General features: G+C 43.9%; 1 protein-coding gene across 4 annotated transcripts in view; it reads left to right on the forward strand.

Moving 5' to 3' along the window:
• daam2 (dishevelled associated activator of morphogenesis 2) overlaps positions 1-21,330 on the forward strand; it is a 339,423-nt gene that overhangs the window by 298,247 nt on the left and 19,846 nt on the right. For all 4 annotated transcript variants that reach the window (XM_072551064.1, XM_072551092.1, XM_072551081.1 and 1 more), the window contains one exon: positions 14,953-15,123. In XM_072551064.1, the coding sequence (XP_072407165.1) occupies positions 14,953-15,123 (171 nt within the window). The remainder of the gene's footprint in view (positions 1-14,952; positions 15,124-21,330) is intronic.

A 21,330-nucleotide genomic window follows, 5' to 3' on the forward strand; every position in this document is an offset into this window, starting at 1 on the left:
CTACCATGGGGAACCTTATCAAATGCCTTACTAAAATCCATGTACACTACATCCACTGCTCTACCCTCATCCACATGCTTGGTCACCTCCTCGAAGAATTCAATAAGACTTGTAAGGCAAGACCTACCCTTCACAAATCCGTGCTGGCTGTCCCTAATCAAGCAGTGTCTTTCCAGATACTCGTAAATCCTATCCCTCAGTACCCTTTCCATTACTTTGCCTACCACAGAAGTAAGACTAACTGGCCTGTAATTCCCGGGGTTATCCCTATTCCCTTTTTTGAACAGGGGCACAACATTCGCTACTCTCCAGTCCCCTGGTACCACCCCAGTTGCCAGTGAAGACGAGAAGATCATTGCCAACGGTACTGCAATTTCCTCTCTTGCTTCCCACATAATCCTAGGATATATCCCGTCAGGCCCGGGGGACTTGTCTATCCTCAAGTTGTTCAAAATGTCCAACACATCTTCCTTCCTAACAGGTATCTCTTCTAGCTTATCAGTCCGTTTCACACTCTCCTCTTCAACAATACGGTCCCTCTCGTTCGTAAATACTGAAGAGAAGTACTTGTTCAAGACCTCTCCTATCTCTTCCGACTCAATACACAGTCTCCCACCACTGTCCTTGATCGGACCTACCCTCGTTCTCGTCATTCTCAGGTTTCTCACATACGCATAGAATGCCTTGGGGTTATCCTTGATCCTATCTGCCAGGGAAGGAAAGAACCTGCATTTATGTAGCATTTTTCACATCCTCAGGATGCTTACCAGCACTTCAGTGTCATCATTAATGAGAATTATAGAGTCATAGAGATGTATAGCATGGAAATAAACCCTTTGGTCCAACTCGTCCATGCCGACCAGCTATTCCAACCTAATCTAGTCCCATTTGCCAGCACTTGGCCCATATCCCTCCAAACCCTTCCTATTCATATACCCATCCAGGTGCCTTTTAAATGCAGTGATTGTATCAGCCACCACCACTTCCTCTGGCAGCTCATTCCATACAAGCACCACCATCTGTGTGAAAATGTTGCCCCTTTTATATCTTTCCCCTCTCATCCTAAACCTATGCCCTCTAGTTTTGGAATCCCCACTCCAGGGAAAAGATCTTGTCTATTTACCCTATCCATGTCCCTCATGATTTTATAAACCTCTATAAGGTCGTCCCTCAGCGTCCGACACTCCAGGGAAAATAGCCTCAGCCTATTCAGCCTCTCCCTCCAGCTCAAACCCTCCAACCCTAGCAACATCCTTGGAAATCTTTTCTGAACCCTTTCACACTTCACAACATGCTTCCTATAGGAGGGAGACCAGAATTGCACACGGTATTCCAAAAGTGGCCGAACCGATGTCCAGTGCAGCCAGAACATGACTTCCCAACTCCTATACTCTCTGCACTGACCAATAAAGGAGACCACACCAAATGTCTTCTTCACTGTCCTATCTACCCGCAACTCCACTTTCAAGATAAATGACAGCATCTGCTTTCTTTAGGATTTAACATAGAAACATAGAAGATAGGAGCACTTGGAGACCATTTGGCCCTTCAAGCCTGCTCCACCATTCATCATGATCATGGCTGATTGGTTCAACTCTACAGCCTAGTCCTGCTTTCTCCCAATAACCTTTGATCCAATTCATCCCAAGCGCAATATCTAGCTGCCTCTTGAATACTTTCAATGTTTTGGCATCATTTCTTTCTCCATATTTCGTGTTGGGTCAGAAAAATCCAAACCTGATCTTAAAGCGGCTGCAGGAACCAAAGGAACTCAGTGCACACTGTACCGAGAGAGCTCGGATCCAAATGCACATGAAATCAGACAGACAATAGGATTGCTTGTTTCAGTGATGTTGGCTGGTGTTGTCTCAGTTAGAGAGAGAGAGAGAGAGAGAGACAGCCTCGCTTTTCCCTGAAAATTGCCATGAGACACAACTGAAAGGGCCTTCAGTCCGATATCACACCCTGATATTGCTGTGAAGTCTCTTTCCTAAGTCCGCTGCCCAGCTCCAGAGTGGAAGTTTGGAGATCAGGAAGTGTACACAAAATTTATCTGACTTCCAAAATATGTGCGCACAGTCTGATCCAAGAGGTGGAACCTCTGATACTGTACCACGTATAGTACTGCACTATAGTATGGTTCTAGATGCTGTGTTTGAAAGGTGAAGTGGAGCATGACCCTCAAATTGTATAGCAGGGATGCATTGCAACTGAATGTTTTTTTGAAATGTTCACCCACTCATGAAAGTTTAGTGAATTTCTTTGCTAAAAAAATAATTGCGCCAATTTTCATTCTTTTACATATGGAAAGTCCTCAGATATTGCAGCTTTGATTTTTTTTGAACGCAGACTTTATAGAGTTATAGAAGGAAATATCAGGGGGTAGTGACTGAATGGTTCTTAAAAGAGGTAGATTTTAAGGCAGGTCTAAAAGAGAGAGTGACAGTGAGGTTTGGAAGACCATAAGACAAAAGTAGAGATTCGAGTGGTGCTGGAAAAGCACAGCAGGTCAGGCAGCATCCGACGAGCAGGGAAATCAACGTTTTGGGCAGAAGCCCTTCATCAGGAATGAGTCTGGAAGCCTCGGAGGTGGAGAGATTTTTATCTCTCCTGACCTGCTTTACATTTCCAGCACCACTCTAATCTTCACTCTAATCTCCAGCGTCTGCTGTCCTCACTTTCGCCTATCAGATAGAAGTAGGCTATTTCAGTCCATCGAGTCCATTCAGCTATTCAGTGAAATAATAAACAATCTGATAATCATGGTGGCTCAAAGGTTAATGCTACTCCCTCACAGAGCCAGAACCCAGGTTTGATTTCACCCTTGTGTGACTGTGTGTGTGGAGTTTGTGTATTCTTTCCATAACTGCGTATGGTTCCTCCGAGTGCCCTGGTTTCTTCCCACAGTCCAAAGATGCGCAGGTTAAATGGATTGTCCATGGGAAACACAGCGATAGGATCTGGATGGGATGCTCTTTGGAGGGTCGGTGTGGACTGGTTGGGCTAAATGGCCTGTTTCCACACTGCAGGGATTCGATAAACCTGAACTCCACTTCCCATTCTTTTCCCTATGACCCTTGATTTTCTTGCTGAATAATGATCTTGTTATTTCAGCCTTGAATGTACCAAATGACCCAGCCACAAAAGAAAATGGATTTGAAAGTTTAGAGGCAAGCCAGCTGAGGTCATGGCCTGTTGAAATATAGCACATTAAGTGAGAAATGTGAAGTTGTTCTCAGAAGGTCGTGTGAGTGAAGAGGATGGAGCTCCGAGGGATTTGAATGGAAGGATGAGAAGTTTATCTTTGATCCTTTACTGGGTATCAAGGTAGGCACAGGGAGGTTGAGTGAGGAAACCCAGCGTTGGTCAATACGGGTTTTGGATGAGCTGAGGTTTATAGAGGATGCAAGGTGAGACTCTCACCTGCACAAGATTGGAATAGTCAGATCTGGAGGTTGTTCAAAGTGTGGATGCAGGGTTCAGTAGCAATTGGGCAAAAGTGAGCCTGGACACAGGTGACGTTGCAAAGGTGAGGAGCACATAAAGAGGCCACACAAAGATATAGAAAGGTTAAGTGACTGCAGTGGGGTCTGGGTGACCAAGTGCATGAATCACAAAACATTAGCATGCAGTTACAGCAAGTCATCAGGAAAACTGATAGAATGTTTCATTGTGCGGGGAATTGAAAACTAAAGTAGGGGTGTGATGCTTCAGTTATGCAGGGCATAGACAAGACCCCATTTGGAATACTGTACACTACATTATTCCCATGAAGCTTTACCAGACTGCTATCTGGAATGATGTGTTGTCTTGTGAGGAAAAACTGGACAGGATAGGCTTCTATCTGCTAGAATTTGGAAGAGTGAGATGGGACTTGATTGAAACACATACGATCCTAAGCGGTCTTAACAGGATAGATGTGGAAAGGATCTTTTCCCGTGTGGGGCAATCTAGAACTAGGTCACTGTTTAAAAATAAGAGGTTATCCAGGGATAAGGAGAATGTTTTTCTCATTAAAAATTGTGAATTTTTGGAAATCTCTTGCTCAAAAGGTGGAAGTAGAGTCCTTGAATATTTTTAAGGTGGAGGCAGATAGATTCTTGGGGTGAACAGGGTAGTGGGGGTGAAAGCCTATCAAAGATGGATAGGAATGTGGAGTAATCAGATCAACATGATCTTACTGAATGATAGATCTGGCACAAAGAGCGGAGTGGCCTACTCCTGCACCTCATTTGCAAGTTGAGGTGGAAATCTGAGGCAAAGACATTGCCAATGTGGTTCTGCCTTAGTGGCTAGGGAAGAGGATGGGGGGGCGGGGGGGGGGGGGGGGGGGTGATGTGAGTGGGAACTCAGAAGAGGATAGAACTTAATATTCATTCCTTCATGTGTTGTGGGCATTGCTGGCATTATTGACGGACCTTATTCCCCTGGAGAAGATGAAGCTGAGATACCAAACTGAACTGCTGCAGCTCCTGGGGTGCAGGGACATCCACAGTATCGTGAGGGAGGAGGGAATTCCAGGATTTGGGCACGGTGACAATGAAGGAATGGCAATACATTTCCAAGACATGATGGTGTGTGGGTTGGAGGGAAACTTGCAAGCCATGGTATCTGCTGCCCTTGTCCTCCATGCTGGTGTGGGTCATGGGTCATGAGTCACTTCTTTGAATGAACATTGAGTTAGAACAGTGCACCTTGTAGATGATACCCACTGCTACCTCTTTGCATTGGTGGTGAAGAGGGTGAGCATTGAAGGTTGTGATTGGATACCAATCAAGCAGGCTGCTTCGCCCAGGATGGTATTGAATGTCTAGAGTGTGTTTAGAGCTGCACCCATCCAGCCAAATAGGGAGTATTCCATCACACTCCTGAGTTATGCCTTGAAGATGGTGGACAGGCTTTGGGGAGTTACTCACTGCAGGATACCCAGTCTGACGCTGAGTGCTGAGGAGTTGGTACTTGCGGTCAGATCTGAAGACTATGGCTTTGGTCTTCTTTCAGCTTAATTTGAGGACATTGAAACTCATACTGAACTGGATGTTAGACAAGCAGTGTAACAGTGTTTGCAGAGCTTGCGGTGGTGAGTGATCGCACGGTGGCTCAGTGGTTAGCACTGCTGCCTCACAGTGCCAGGGATTTGGGTTCGATTCCAGCCTCAGGCTGTGTGGATTTGCACATTCTCCCCATGCCTGTGTTGGTTTCCTCCGGATGTTCAGATTTCCTCCTACAATCTAAAATTATGCAGGTTAGGTGAATTGGCCGTGCTAAGTTGCCAATAGTGTTAGGTGCATCAGTCAGTGGTAAATATAGGGTCTGGGTGGGTTACTGTTCGGAGGGTTTGTGTGGACTTGTTGGGCCAAATGGACTGTTTCCATACTGTAGGGAACCTAATCTAATCTAATCAGAATTGTTGGGTCCTGTCAGCATAGACAAAGCACCTTACATCAAACCTTCAGCTGATGTTGCTGATGGAGCAAATGCAGATAACGAAAGGGAAGGAACCCAGGAGAGATCTTTGGGGAGCAGTGCACTACAAAATAAATTGCCTTGTTGGGGTGGGGGTGGGGTTGGGGAATGTGAGTTGGAAGATAAGCCAATGCAGACAGAGATTTGCTAGATACGCTAAGTACAGTCCCTCCAGCTGTGAGACAGAGAGTATCCTTGGAAGAGGATGGGATGGTCGACTGTGCTGAGGCCTACGGACAGGTCGAGGAGGGATATTTCACCAAGGCCATTGTCGCATTGGGCTGTTTCAATGGGGAGGGGAAGAACCTTGACAAAAGAGGGTGATGGAAATCGGTCTGGATTTGATCTTGTTCAAGGATTAAAAATAAAGTTTGGAGGTGGAGCAACAGTGTCCAACGTAAGAGCATTAAAAAAAAACAAGTGAATAGGCGTAGACCATATGACCTGTCAAGCCCACACCATTCAATCTGATTGAGACTAATTGTCTACTTCTGACTTAAACCATAACTGAGGCTCCACAACCCTCTCAGTGAAGGAATTTCTCCTTGTTCCAGTCCTAGAATCTGTAAAGTGTGGGACTAGGCCATTCGGTCCATACTGTCCCTCTGAAGAGCATCCAAACCAGAACCACCCCATCCCATAACCCTGAATCTAGCATTGCCAAGCCACCTATCTTTGGACTGTGGGAGGAAACCCACACAGACACAGGGAGAATGTGCAAAGTCCACACAGACAGCCACCTGAAGGTGGAATTGAACCCAGATCCTGGATGCTGTGAGGCAGCAGTGTGGACCATTGAGCCACTGTGCCACCCTGAATGATCAAACCCTTGGACAGCAGGTGTGGACCCCTGCTCAGTGCTCCCAGCCTCTCTTCCTTTTGAGACAAGCTCCTCCTGAGTGCAGAGAGGTCAAGAGTAGTGTTAATGAAGCCACGGTGGGGTGCTGGAAGGAGCAGGACAGAAAACTATCGACCGTGGCAGTTGGCATGAGGGTCAGGTAGGCTCGTTGAGGAATGTACCAGCAGCTTAGTAGGAATATGGACGAGATCAAAGATTACCTCTCCTGGGTTAGATCAGCTCATGATGAGAAACTGTGGGAAGGTGCTGTTCTGTCATGTTAGCAGTTGCACTAAGGCCTGTTTCCCTCCAGTTTCGACCTTTGATGAACTGTTTGTCTTCACTGTTGCTGAGCCTGTTCAGCAGGAGGGGGCTTGGTGTTGTGGTGGTAACAATTATTACTTCATGTCATAATTTCATAACCATCAAAAGGCCTCTGTGAAGTGATGCCAATTGGCTTTTGATGGTGTTTTTCCCTTTGCGAAGGAATAAAAACACAAAGGTCGACTTTAAAGCAGCATTGTTGAAAGGAAAGTTTGACTTACTGTGACTGAACTACCCCATGCCAATGTCCTGTTAATAACCAAGCCGTCTGTTTTGCTGTTGTGGTTGGAAGTGCTTGGAAAGAAACAGTTGATCTCAAATAAAGGATTTACCTCTAGCCATTACCATACAGCAGCATCAGGCACATTGCCACTGGGGTTGAGGTTCTGTTTTGCAAACTGGAGTTCAGTAATGCAGATTGACTGTTCTGCATTCATTCCTAACTTCAGGGGGAACGAATTTTCATTTTTATAGCACCTATTTGATGATTGCAGAGCTCCTTATCCAACGAATTGACCTTTGAAATGTAGGCGTTTCTATCTATCATATTGGGGTGCGGGTTCCAATCACTCAATGACCTGTGGCTGGGATTTGTTTTTCAGCTTTCCTGTCCTCCTCTCTAGACATTTTCTAATTAACTTGTTCACGCTCCTCTGCAGCAGACAAGACTTGAACCCAGGCATCCTGGTCGACAGGCAGGGACATTATCACGAGTTTTAAGAAGATGTGTAGCTCAGGTTGCGATTCTGGATGTAGGTTTGCTCGCTGAGCTGGAAGGTTCATTTTCAGATGTTTCATCACCATACTAGGTAACATCTTCAGTGGGCTTCTGGGCAAATTATTTCTATTTATATGTTTGGGTTTCTTTGGGTTGGTGATATATGTAGAAAGCAGGAATCATCCTCAGTGCTTCGCCCTGAGGCCCACTGAAGATGTTACCTAGTAGGGTGATGAAACGTCTGGAAATGAACCTTCCAGCTCAGCAAGCTAACTTACATCCAGGGACATTACCATTCTGCTTCAAGAGCCATTCCAATCATCTTGTACAAAAATATTTTTTAATCAGCCTGTTTATGGATGTTATCTCATAGCTCCAGGTCAGGTGGGACTTGAACCCAGCAGTAGAGACACTACCACTGTAACACAAGGGCCCTCCTTCTGGTGTTTAGGCTGACTCTAAGTGCCTGTCTAATTATCAATGATAGAGGATAAAGCACTAACAAGACCAAGTTCATTGCATGAGTGCAATAGGTTCAGATACTATGAACTAGTTATACATAATAATAACTTTCAGAGATGATTTGTGTCTCCAAAGAAACCTCATGTTAGACTGTCTCATTCACAACCTGAAGATGCTACATTATCAACCAATGCATCACCATTAACTCTTTCAGAAACATTAACCAATATTATCACAGTTGATGTTCGTAGTAGATAAGTCAAATCCCAGAGTGCACCCTGACTCAGTAGACCATAAGTTGTTTGCTTCTGTTTATCATAGAGGTCAATCACTGAATATATTCACAAGAGGCTGCCATTGTCATTATACAAAAGATAAAGAGTAACTATATTTCACAATACAATATCATGTCAAAACAAACTCATTACAAATATTAGAAAGATTAATCTCTTTAAACTTAACAATGAACTGAAAGATATCAATTCTCAGTCAAGAGTAACCCTTGTGTTCAATCCCATGTCCCTTATTCAAATGGTACAGTTGTAATCGAATCCTTTCAGGAAATTTACGCATTTACTTGATGCCATTTTCTTTAGTTAATGTCTCTTCCTGCGACCATTAAAGAAGGGACTCACTTAACTCAATTATTAACATTATAATCTTCAACATCCTTTCAGGATGTCTCCCTCTCGGACACTTCCACAGCCTTTTGTTTCTGACTTTCTTTGAAGCAAGTCAGGATTTATTGGCTGCTTGGGCTGATGATAACATGACCTCTGCCCTGAAGGGCCTCTTCTCAGGGAATCAGCCTGATTCTATCCAAATGAACTTGTGTCTGCCTGAAGGAACCTGCTTCTGAGTTCCTCTCTCTCTCTCTCTCTCTCTAGATTGTAAAATTCAAGACAGCAAGCAGCCAAGCATTTAACTCCCCTTGTGGTTAGTTGTCCATTTTCCCAAATTTGCAAGATTTCGGGAAAGATTTTTGTTAAAATTGAAAGGATGCAGAAAAGTTTACGAGAATGATGCCCAGGTTGGAGGGTTTGAGCTATAGGGAGAGACTGAATAGGCTGGAGCTATTTTCTCTGGAGCATCACAGGCTGAGGGGTGACCTTATAGAGATTTTTTAAATCATGAGGTGCTTGGATAGGGTAAAGAGACAATGTCTTTTTCCCAAGGTAGGTGAATCCAAAACTAGAGGGCATTGGTTTAAGGTGAGAGAGGAGAGGTTTAAAGGGAACCTAAGGGGCAGCTTTTTCACACAGAGAGTGATGTGTGTATGGAATGAGCTCCCAGAGGAAGTGGTAGAGGCTGATATAATTACAACATTTAAATGGCATCTGGATGGGTATATAAATAGAAAGGGTTCAGAGGGGTATGGGCTAAGTGCTGGCAAATGGGACTAGATTAATTTAGGATATGTGGTCTGCATTGATAAGTTGGACTGAAGGGTCTATTTCTGTGCTGTACATCTCTATGATTCTATGTTGTATTTTTCTCTCACTGTTTAAAAAGGTGACTTTCTGACCTTTACAGAACTGAAAATTAAAATCCATTATCCTCCACCTAAGAACCAAGTTCCCAAATGATGATAAAATGTTAGGAACTTTCATTACAGTTATATAAACCTTTGCTGACAGCTCGAATACTGAGAATAGTTTAGGTCCCCTTATATGAGGAAAGATATGTTGGCATTGGAGGGAGTCCAGGAAAAGTACACTTGGCTGATATCTGGAATGAATGGACTGTCTTACAAGGAGACGTTGATTATATTGAATACTTTTTGTCAGTATTCACAGTAGAAAAAGACAATGTTATCAAGGAGAATTCTGAAATACAGGCTACTAGACTAGATAGGATTGAGGTTACAAAAGGAGGTGTTAGCAACTCTAGAAATTGTAAAAATAGATAAGTCTCCTGGGCTGGATGGGATTTATCCTAGGATTCTCTGGGAAGCTAGGGAGGAGATTGCCGAGCCTTCGGCTTTGATCTTTATGTTGTCATTGTCTACAGAAATAGTGCCAGAAGACTGGAGGATAGCAAATGTTGTCCCCTTTTTCAAGAAGGGGAGTAGAGACAACCCTGGAAATTAAAGACCAATGAGCCTTCCTTCGATTGTGCGTAAAGTGTTGGAAGGATTATAAGACATTGGATTTATAATCATCTAGAAAGGAATAAGTTGGTTAGGGGTAGTCAACATGGTTTTGTGAAGGGTAGGTCATGCCTCACAAACCCTTTTGAGTCTTTGAGAAGGTGACCAAACAGATGGATGAGGGTAAAGCAGTTGATGTGGTGTAAATGGATTTCAGTAAGGCATTTGATAAAGTTCCCTACGGTAGACTATTGCACAAAATATGGAGGCATGGGATTGAGGGTGATTTAGCGGTTTGGATCAGAAATTGGCTCGCTGAAAGAAGACAGAGAGTGGTGGTTGATGGGAAATGTTCATTCTGGAGTTCAGTTACTAGTGGTGTTCCGTAAGGATCTGCTTTGGGGCAACTGCTGTTTGTCATTTTTGTGAATAACCTAGATGACGGCGTAGAAGGCTGGGTTAGTAAATTTACGGATGACACTAAGGTCGGTGGAGTTGTGGATAATACTGAAGGATATTGCAGATTACAGAGAAACATAGATAAGCTGCAGAGCTGGACTAAGAGGTGGCAAATGGAGTTTAATGTGGAAAAGTGTGAGGTGATTCACTTTGGAAGGAGTAACAGGAATGCAGAGTACTGGGCTAATGGTAAGATTCTTGGTAGTGTAGATGAACAGAGAGATCTCAGTGTCCAGGCACATGGATCTTTAAAAGTTGCCGCCCAGGTGGATAGGGTTGTTAAGAAGACATACGGTGTGTTAGCTTTTATTGGTAGAGGGATTGAGTTTTGAAACCATGAGGTCATGCTGCAGCTGTACAAAACTGTGGTGCAGCCGCACTTGAAGAATTGCGTACAGTTCTGGTCAGCGAATTGTAGGCAGGATGTGGAAGCTTTGGAAAGAGTTCAGTGGAGATTTACTAGGATGTTGCCTGGTATGGAGGGAAGGTCTTAGGAGGAAAGGCTGAGGGAACTGAGGCTGTTTTCGTTGGAGAGAAGAAAGTTGAGAGGTGACTTAATCGAGACATATAAGATAATCAAAGGATTAGATAGGGTGGACAGTGAGAGTCTTTTTCCTCGGATAATGAAGACTAACATGAGGGGACATAGCTTTAAATTGAGGGGTGGTAGATAAAGGACAGATGTCAGAGGTAGTTTCTTTACTCAGAGAGTTGTAGGGGCGTGGAATGCTCCACCTGCAACAATAGTAGACTCGCCAACTTTAAGGGCATTTAAATGGTCATTGGATAGGCATATGGACGAGAATGGGATAGTGTAGGTTAGATGGGCTTCAGATTGGTTCCACAGGTTGGTGCAACATTGAGAGCCGAAGGGCCTGTACTGCGCTGTAATGTTCTATGTTCTATGTAAACCGCCCCTTTCCTCTCTCTAGTGATTCCTCAAGAAAAAAAAAAGCCTCAGAAAAAATTCATAAAACTCATCGAAAACATAATAGCGAATGTGATCATGTGCCTGGCTCTGAAAATCAGCCTCTCACCATCATTCTGTTTTGGGCTGTATCAGAATAGTGCTAAGAGTCAGTGTTCCATCGCCAGTTACTCTATGTGCATGTGAAAGAATAGACATTATGCCTTCCTCACACAGAACAGAAGGACTTGCATTTAACACCTTTCTTGACCTCAGGACCCCCAGAAGCAATTTGCAACCAATAAAGTGGTTTGGAAATGTGGTCAGTGTATAAAACTTGGCATCCAGTTTGCACATTAGATAGCCTGTTCTATTTTTTCTCACAATGTACATGGAGTGATAAATCTTGCCCAGGACCCTGGGAACAGCTTCTTTGTTTTTCTTCGAAATGGTGCCTATGTGGTTAGAGGTAGTCGCTTGAGGCCAGGCTGTGTTACCTCTTGTTTGAGAGGCTGCGCCTCGAATTTAAGTGCAGAGCTCCCCCCAGTGACGCAGCGGAGTGCCAGTCTCCATTTTATGTTCGGGTTTCTGGAGCAAGATTTGAACACAGAGCCTGTTGGAACTCGTTGCGGAGCCAGGATGAGCAGTCGTTCATGGTGAGGAGCAGGGGAAAATCACTGAGAAAAAAATAAGCCTGAATTTGCTCAGCAAATGATAAATCAGGAGTTGTGTAGTAAGTCTTCAATGCTTGGTACTAGATTTGCCACTGAAACAAATATTATTGATGTAAGGTAACATTTTTAAAGTAAAGGACTTCAAACGTTCAAGCCGATAAATTGTTTGAGGGGATGTGAAATGAAGGATTATTTCCATAAACTTGTTAATCTGCAACAGAAGGATGTAAATCTGGGATTAATGCAATAAAGCAAAAGGGGAAGGTTAAACTTTAAGTTTTATTTATATTAAGAAAGGTTATTAGAGTGTGGATTTCATTACTGTAAGTGTTTATTGGATTTGAGTCAACCACAGGGTTTCACAGCATTTAAACACAAGACAGTGAAATAGAGAAGGGCAATGGAATGGGATGGAGTTGGAGTTGGCTTTGAACTAATAGTGGCTCTGACATAAATGGGGAAGGGTGGGAATGTGGATTGGAAGGGACACTTTATAATTTACCCGTCCCATCGATAGTGGAGATGGGAACTGATTAAGAATTAAAGTGATCTTTCCACCAGTCAGATTGAGAGCAGTCTAGGGGAGGCCAGCAGACGAGACTGGGGCAGGTTGTCAGGTGGAAGGTATTTGGGAACGATGTGTTTGAGGCAGGGGGGATCAGGGAGTATGGGGATGGGTTAGGTGGTGAGACTGGAGACTCTAGCCCACGGGGGAGGAACAGAGATCTGGTCAGTGATGTCACCTTCACTGGGAGATCAGTCCGCTCCTCAGGGAGTTTGGGTGGAGTCAGGAAGGGTCTTTCAGTCCTTTGGTTTTGTACTGGCAAGTGGGTACATGGCAAAGCACCCATGCCCTGGTCTACAGCCCCTTGACTCAGTTTACAATAGTTGGTACCCTGATGAGGAAACACATTCAATATGGATTAAGTGATGAAAGTCTTGTTCCATAGGGCGTGATGCTGGAAAAGCGCAGCAGGCCAGGCAGCATCCGAGGAGCAGGAGAATCGACGTTTCGGGCATAAGTCCTTCTTATGCCCGAAACATCGATTGTCCTCTCCCTTGGATACTGCCTGGCCTGCTGCGCTTTTCCAGCATCACACTTTTCAACTCTGGTCTCCAGCATCTGCAGTCCTCACTTTCTCCTTGTTTCATAGGGAGCCCGGCTCACCAGAGGTTTTGATGTGATTTGACTTATTATTGTCACATGTACCAAGATACAGTGAAAAGTATTGTTTTGCATGCTATCCGGGCAAATCCTACCTTACTTAAGTACATCAAGGTGATAGAACAGAATGCAGAATATAGTGTTAGAGCGACCAGAAAAGGTGCCCAGAAATATCACCTCTAACATATGAGAGGTCAGTTCGTAAATCTGATAACAACGGGGAAGAAACTGTTGATAAATCAGTTGGTATGTGTTCTCAAACTTCTGTATTCTCTGCGTGATGGAAGAGGACGGGAGAGAGTCTAACCAGGGTTAGATTGGTTGCTTTCCCGAGGCAGTGGGAAGTGTGGATGGAGTTGAATGGATGGAAGGCTGGTCTCCCTGATGGACTGGGCTATGTTCACGACTCTCTGTACTTTCTTGTGGCCAAGCTGCAGTGCATCCAGATAGGATGCTTCCAATGGTGCATCTAAAAACATTGGTAAGAGTCATTGTAGACATGCCAAATTGCCTTAGCCTCTTGGGGAAGCTACGTTTCAAGTGGCAGATGCAAATGCAGCACAACCTTGTTACAATGTTTACATTTCCAGCTCACCTCTGGGGAACAGCAGGTTGGGAACTCCCTGCTTCCATTGAACACACAAAAGGAGGGTTGGAGTTAGGATTCAAATAGCATCACCCCCTACGTGACCCACAGTTTGAGGGAGAGGTACCTCCAGTCCCCCTGCTCCATTGGGCCAATATTGATTGTGTCTGTGTGGAGATTTGTTTTTCTATAGATTGCTAATATTTGAAGAATTGTACTTTTATCATTTGATCCTAACCATGCACTTACTGAATTTTGTCTGTGTGTGTGTGTGAGAGAGAGACTCTGTTAATATGTGAGACTGTGTGTGTGTGTGAGAGAGAGAGAGAGAGACTCTGTAAATGTGTGAGACTGTGTGTGCATGTGTGTGTGTTTGTGAGAGGCTCTGTGTGTGAGAAAGACTATGTGGCAGTATGAGACTGTGTCTTTGTGTATCTGAATGTGTGTGAGAAAGAGACCCTTGTATATATGTGAGAGAGCCGGGGTGTGTGAGAGAGAGTGTGTCTGTATTTATGTGCATGCACATGCATACATGTGCATATGTGTGTCTGAGAGTATGCGTTTGTGAGAGACACAGAGAGAGAGAGAGACTCTGTCAGTATGTGAGACTGTGTGTCTGAGAAAGACTATGTGGCAGTATGAGAATGTGTGTGTATCTGTGTATGTGTGAGATAGAGACTCGAAAGAGAGAGAGGGTGTGTGTGTCTCTGTGTCTGTGTCTGTGTGTGTGTGTGTATGGCTGTGCATCTCTCTGTGTCTGTGTGCCTCTGTGTATCTGTGTGTGTGTGAATCTGTTTGCGTTTGTGTGTGAATGTGTGCCTGTGCATATGTGTATCTGTCTGTGCATGTGTGTATGTGTGTGTGTGTATCTCCGTGTCTGTGTGTGTGTGTGTATCTCCGTGTCTGTGTGTGTGTGTGTATCTCTGTTTGTGTCTGTGTGTGTGTTTTCCATCATTGCTGCATAAAGTAGGTCTTTGACCATTTGACCCCGTGACTAAAATAATCTCCAAAAGCATTTATGCCTCACCCGTTTCCCTTATTCCTTTTACATCCTCTTTTTAATTCGGGTGTAGGGCCAAGTGTTCGATTGCATTGCTTCAGCCTCTGTTTACTGTTTCTGTGCAGTGCTTCAGGATGTTTACCCATGTTAGAAATGGAACATAAGGGCACGTTGAAGGAGCTGCTGGGCTCTCAGCTTCCATTTGTTTCAGCTGATTGGAACCTTCCAACTAAAGCCCTGTGCTCTCTCGCTTTCCTTTGACAGTACTCCAAGATGCTGAAGCACTTCAGTGAAGACGAGACCAAGATGCAGCCGGACGAATTCTTCGGGATATTTGACACTTTCCTACAGTCGTTCGCTGAAGCAAAGCAGGACCTGGAGAACATGAGGAGGAAGAAGGAAGAGGAGGAGCGCCGGGCCCGCATGGAAGCCATGGTAAGAAAAGCATCATGGGAAAGTCATAGAGGAGAGGACGATTATGGGGTCGAGGGTGAGAGGGAGTATAACCGGTATAACTCCACCCCAGTTACTGGTTTGGGCAGGTTTTACGGGAGGACACATGAAGGAGGTTCTCCGTGACAAAACCCAAAGGGCTGATTTCTAGCTGAGGCGCAGTGTAACCCTCCTGCATTGTGTGGTGAGAATCTGACACTCATGTAAACCCCAGTGATACTCAGAAGGGTGTTTGTGTGCCCACCGGAAACGGAGGTGAGCCGCTTGTGTGAAAACGGTCCCACTCAGCTCAGACAAGACACTAATCTGCTTCATCTCTGGGCAGCAAGGGTACCTCCAGGGTAACATGCCCAGTCTAACAAAATCCTGCTCAGTGTCACCAATTTGATCAAATGCAGGGCATGTGAGTATAATTGAGTGTGTGAGAAAGGTAGATTGTGTTGTGGCTGAAATTAAACAAAATGTAGACCATTGGAGGGACTCAGGGAGATAGAAACCTCTGTAACTACAGACCAGGCCATCAGACATTGGAGCAGAAGTAGCTGATTCAGCCCATCATTCAATGAGATCATGGCTGATCTGACCATCTTTAAATCCACTTTTCCTGCCTTTTCACCACAATCCTTGATTCCCTTCCTGATTAAATATGTTTGTCTCAGCCTGGAATATACATAATGACCCAGTCTGCACAACTCCGTGCAGTAAAGAATTCCATTGACCCAGTCTGCCCTCTGAGAAGAGAAATTCCTCCTCATCTCTTTCTCTAAATATGCAATCCCTTATTCTGAGATTATGCCCTCTGCTCCTAGACTGTCAAACAAGGGGGCAACAACCTTTCCAACTCTAACCTATCAAGTCCCTGAAGAATCATATGGTTTTCAATAAAATGGGAATAACAAAAAGCTGTTCCAAGTCTGCTCCACACTCAGGATAACTGTGGATGGTTGAGCACTGCCTATCACTCCTTCTTGTGGCACAGTGGTAGTGTCCCTACCTCTGATCTAGAAGGCAAGTTCAAGTCCCACCTGCTCCAGAGCTGTGTAATAATACCTCTGAACAGGCTGATTAGAAATTATCTGAAATTTACTGCGAATCCCTCTGACCCATGCACATGCTTACACACTTGCATGCAGACATGTACTGCGTAATTGCACACACACATAGATAGACATATATACACACACACATACATAGGCATGCACACACAGATACACACCATATATAGACATGCCTAAACACAGACATACACACACTTTCACCCATACACATGCACACACATACACACATAAACACAGGCACGTACACACAGATACACACACATATACAGACACATACACATAGGCACGCACACAGACACACAGATGTACACACAGACACACACAGGCACACACAGACATGTATACACTTGCTTTTATCACCATGTTCTAATTTGTTCACCACTAAGTTATAAGTTAATTCAATATAAACTAAGAAAGGCTTTCAGTTTAGCAAATAGTCTGTTCTGTGGGATATTATCGAATGCATTCTGCACCTCCATATAAACAGCACCCATACATACTCCCCTGTTCACAAGGTTGGTGATTTCCTCGAACAACTTAAGGAGGAATTTTTGTCTCTGAGGGCTGTGACTTTTTGGAACTCCTTGCCCCAGAGTGGGGGCAGAGTCTGTGGTTGTGCTTCAGACTGAAATAGGTAGATTCTTGATCAGTGATGGAATCAAGGAAATTGCAGGAAAGTGGAGATGTAAGAAATGTCAGATGAGCCATGATCCTATCGAGTGGCAGTGCAGAATTTACCTCGTCCTACTCCTTTTTTTATATAGCCTTAAATCAAGTAGATCAATGAAATTAACTTGTACATAAGGAGGTCCCACACAGATCAGAGAGAAAACTGACTAGATAATCTACTTAATGATGTGGGTTGTGGCATAACTGTTGATCAGGGCGCTGGGGAGAAATTACGTGTCCATTTCAGTGATAGTATAATCTGATGTTCTGTGTCCATCTGTAAGGGCAGACATGTGGCAGAGTGGGAAGAAGGGTTGGGTTGCTTTTCAGGGTCCGACACCCAAGGTGACTGTGCAACACTGGGAGGACGTAAGCTATAATTGTGCCCTTTAGCTTCAGACTCGACATTCAGTTACAATACATATCCCTCAACCAAGTCAACTCACTAAATGAAAATAAGCAGCCTATTCAGTCACTGCACAAAATAGCTTCCAACATCACAACAGCCAGAAGTGCTTTGGCTGAAAACACTCGATGCTGGGTCCATTAGTTGTGTCCTCCCAATGCCAGTTTCATTTAGTTTATATTCTCATGCATCCTCTTGATCCCTCCTGTCTTGCTTCTCTTCAGCTTCAACCATGTCAGTGCACATGATCGCGGCTCTCCCTGCATCCTCACCGTTTTAAGCAAACAGTTAAAAGGTGTGGTGCTGGAAAAGCACAACCAGTCATGCAGCACCCGAGGAGCAGGAGAGTCGATGTTTCGGGCATAAGTCCTTCATCAGAAAGAGCTTATGCTCAAAACATCAACTCTCCTGCTCCTCGGATGCTGCCTGACTGGCTGTGCTTTTCCAGCACCGCACTTTTTGACTCTGATCTCCAGCATCTGCAGTCCTCACTTTCTCCCAATTTGAAGTGAAGACCCATTATCTATTTGATATGTCAACCCTACCAAAGGTTGCTCTCCTGATTTTCCACCTAACACACCCAGCACAACCATCTGATGAAGGAGTAGCACTGCGAAAGCTAGTGCTTCCAATTAAACCTGTTAGACTATATCCTGGTGTTGGGTGATTTTTAATGTTGAACACAACACACAGTATTGTCCTATTTCAATCAAAACTTTTCAAGAAAACAAACTCCCATTCAATTCAATTCAGGAGTGGGAAGGGATGCATAGTCGAGAACTTTTGGCACTCTGAACCAGTAACTGCAATATGTTCACTCCTGTGATCCATTATCAGAGTCCTTAGAGTAACTTGCAGTCTTAATATCCTAGCAGTCAGTAATTCTATATATAAATGGGGTTCAAACCAATGATACTTAACTGTAACTCCAACCAAAGTTGACAACTCACTGACAAATCCTTTCCTCCTTCAGCATTCCCAAATGTTTTTATTCCATGAGAGTCTAATTATGAGAAAATCTCCATTTCCAATCTTACCAGGGAATATTTTACCATGTGTCACAGAGAGAAAGTAGTTGGTGATGTAGAGAATTTATTTAATTAACTTATTTGATTTTACTGGGCAGTGATCCAAAGGAACAGAAGCTGGAATTGTGTGTGTGTGTGTCTTTGTGTGTGCATGTGTGTGAGCGTGTGTATATATGTGTGAGAGAGCGAGTGTGTGTGTGTGTGTGTGTGTCTGTGCATCTGTGTGTGTGAGAGAGAGAGAGTATGTGTGTGTGTGCGCATGTATGTGTGTGCGTGTCGGCATTTCAGTGTATGAGTATAGGTATGTTTCTGTGTGTATGTGTGCGCATGTGTGTGTAGGCATTTCAGTGTATGAGTGTACATGTGTTTGTGTGTGTTCATTTCGGTGCATGTATATTTCTGTGTGTGTGCACCTGTGTACATATCTGCATGCACATTTCAGCTTGTTTGTGTCTTTCTGTCTATTTCGTACATTCAGTTTTGTGTGTGTGTGTGTGTGTTTTGTGTGTGTGTTTTTTTTGATTACACTGTGAGGTAATTTGTCATGCAAATAAAAAGTCTCCTGATTAGGGCTTGTCTGATAGTCAACTTTCCTCCCATCTCCAGCCTTTGACCTCTCTTCAATCCTGAACTTCCCACATAGGCTTCAATGTACAACCTGACACAGTCATCCCCATAGTTCCTTCCCTGTTTTAAATACAACTCCTGCTGTAAACTCATTCATTCCTACAGCCTTAGACCAATCTAATCCTTACTCATCTAACTGAACTCATTTCTTTTGGTTATCTGAGGTGAAGCTGATCTTGCTACCTTCATTGCTGATTTCATATAGTCCTTCCCAACTCGAACTGTGATCCTCATTAAGGTGTGCGAACCAGAAGTAATTAAAGATCTGATCTAATGCAAAAAAAAACTAACTTTCATTTATAGAGTCATATAGTTAAATAGCATGGAAACAAACCCTTCAGTCCAACTCGTCCATGCCGACCAGCTACCCTAAATTAATCAAGTCCCATTCGCCGACATTTGGCCCATATCTGACCTGTGGTATTATCATGGGACTATTAATCCAGAGACCCAGGTAATGTCCTGGGGACCCAGGCAATGGCAGGTGCAGCAATTTGAATTCAATAATAAGAAAAAAAAAGGTATTAAGAGCCTAACGATGACCATGAAACTGTTATTGATCCATTTGGTCAGACCAGATAAGTTGGATGACCAGATGGATCAATAACAGTTTCATTGTCATCCATCTTATCTGGTCTGACCAACATGTGATTCCAAGCAACACCGCAATGTGGTTGACTCTTTGAACAATAAGTGATGCCCACATCCTGTGAATGAAGAAACCCTTTACCGTCAACTTGTTTGGAAATGTATTCCGATGTAAGAAATATGACAGCCAATTAGCACACCCAGAGCTCCCAGAGAAACAGGGCAATAAGTGATCTTGTATTATAATGGTTTTGGTTGAGGAGCCAAGATAGTTCTCTTAGGTAGCCAAATGGGAAGTTGGTTGGAAATTGGAGCATGCACCATTCGGGGGTTAACATCCTTTTAATGGGCAGAAGGGCATTTGCAGCTAATTCCCAGATTCGGGTTTGACCACTTCCTCCTCTCCAAGCTCCGGGGCTGGGTGCTAAAGAGAAACATCTTCCCGATGCCTTCCCTCAGTGGACATTTGTCCTTGTTCCTTCTAGAATTTATAAACAATCACTACTACCCTCCTTAGCCGGCCCTTTTCATATATTTTACACCACTGCACTCCCTCTGTTTCTTGCCTCATGTGAAATAGTTTGGTCTGGGGTGATGAAGTGGCCTGAGTGAAGGGTTTATGATTGTGTCAGCTACTTTTGTTTGCCCCATTGAATTTAGAGGGGGAGCAGATGGCAAAGCTTTTGAAGGAGATCTTTATTTCCATTTTACTACCTTCCAGCCAAGGATGCAGTTTTTGCATCAAACAAACCAGTGAGAGAGAGAGGGGAGAAGGACTCTCACTGATTCAGGCAGACTTTCAATCTAACCAGGCCACAGTTGGTCAGCAATCTAAAGATCACTAAGAGGCAGAAGGCTACTATGAACTTTGGCAGTTTAGCTCAGCAGGGGTCAAATGTCTTCCAGAGTGATAGAGGAAAGCAATAGGGAGGTGTTAGTCTAACCATGATGCTCTGCTTCCATTAGAAGCAAACACAGGGCGCAAAGAGTTACCACCTCGAACTCATCACACGGCCTTCATACAGTCACTCCTCCCCAGAACCTCCCCCACACACCTGTTAACTGGAAACCATTGGCTACGCCAGATTGGTTGATTCTTCATTGGCAGTCACGTACCAATGTTTGGTATTCTATTAACGTTCTATACCCATGTCAGATATTTCCAAATAAAGTGTACAGATGCTTTTTTAAAAATACTTAGTTAAAAATCACACAACACCAGGTTATAGTCCAACAGGTTTAATTGGAAGCACACTAGCTTTCACACTAGCTCTTTCATCAGGTGATAGTGGAGGGCTCAATCCTAACACACAGAATTTATAGCAAAAATTTACAGTGTGATGTAACTGAAATTATACATTGAAAAATTGATTTCTGTTAAGCCTTTCATCTGTTAGAATAACGTGATAGTTTCACTTCTTTCATGTGTAAAACACAAAACCTTTTTTTTAAGAAGTTGCATTCTCGGGTTAGCTGTAAACAATGGTGATAGCTAGACAATATGTTGAAGGTAAAAACAATGACTGCAGATGCTGGAAACCAGATTCTGGATTAGTGGTGCTGGAAGAGCACAGCAGTTCAGGCAGCATCCAAGTATCTTTGAAATCGACGTTTCGGGCAAAAGCCCTTCATCAGGAATAAAGGCAGTGAGCCTGAAGCGTGGAGAGATAAGCTAGAGGAGGGTGGGGGTGGGAGAAAGTAGCATAGAGTACAATGGGTGAGTGGGGGAGGGGATGAAGGTGATAGGTCAAGGAGGAGAGGGTGGAGTGGATAGGTGGAAAAGAAGATAGGCAGGTAGGACAAGTCTGGACAA

This window comes from Chiloscyllium punctatum, chromosome 3 (assembly GCF_047496795.1).
Source record: "Chiloscyllium punctatum isolate Juve2018m chromosome 3, sChiPun1.3, whole genome shotgun sequence".
Taxonomy (NCBI): Eukaryota; Metazoa; Chordata; class Chondrichthyes; order Orectolobiformes; family Hemiscylliidae; genus Chiloscyllium; species Chiloscyllium punctatum.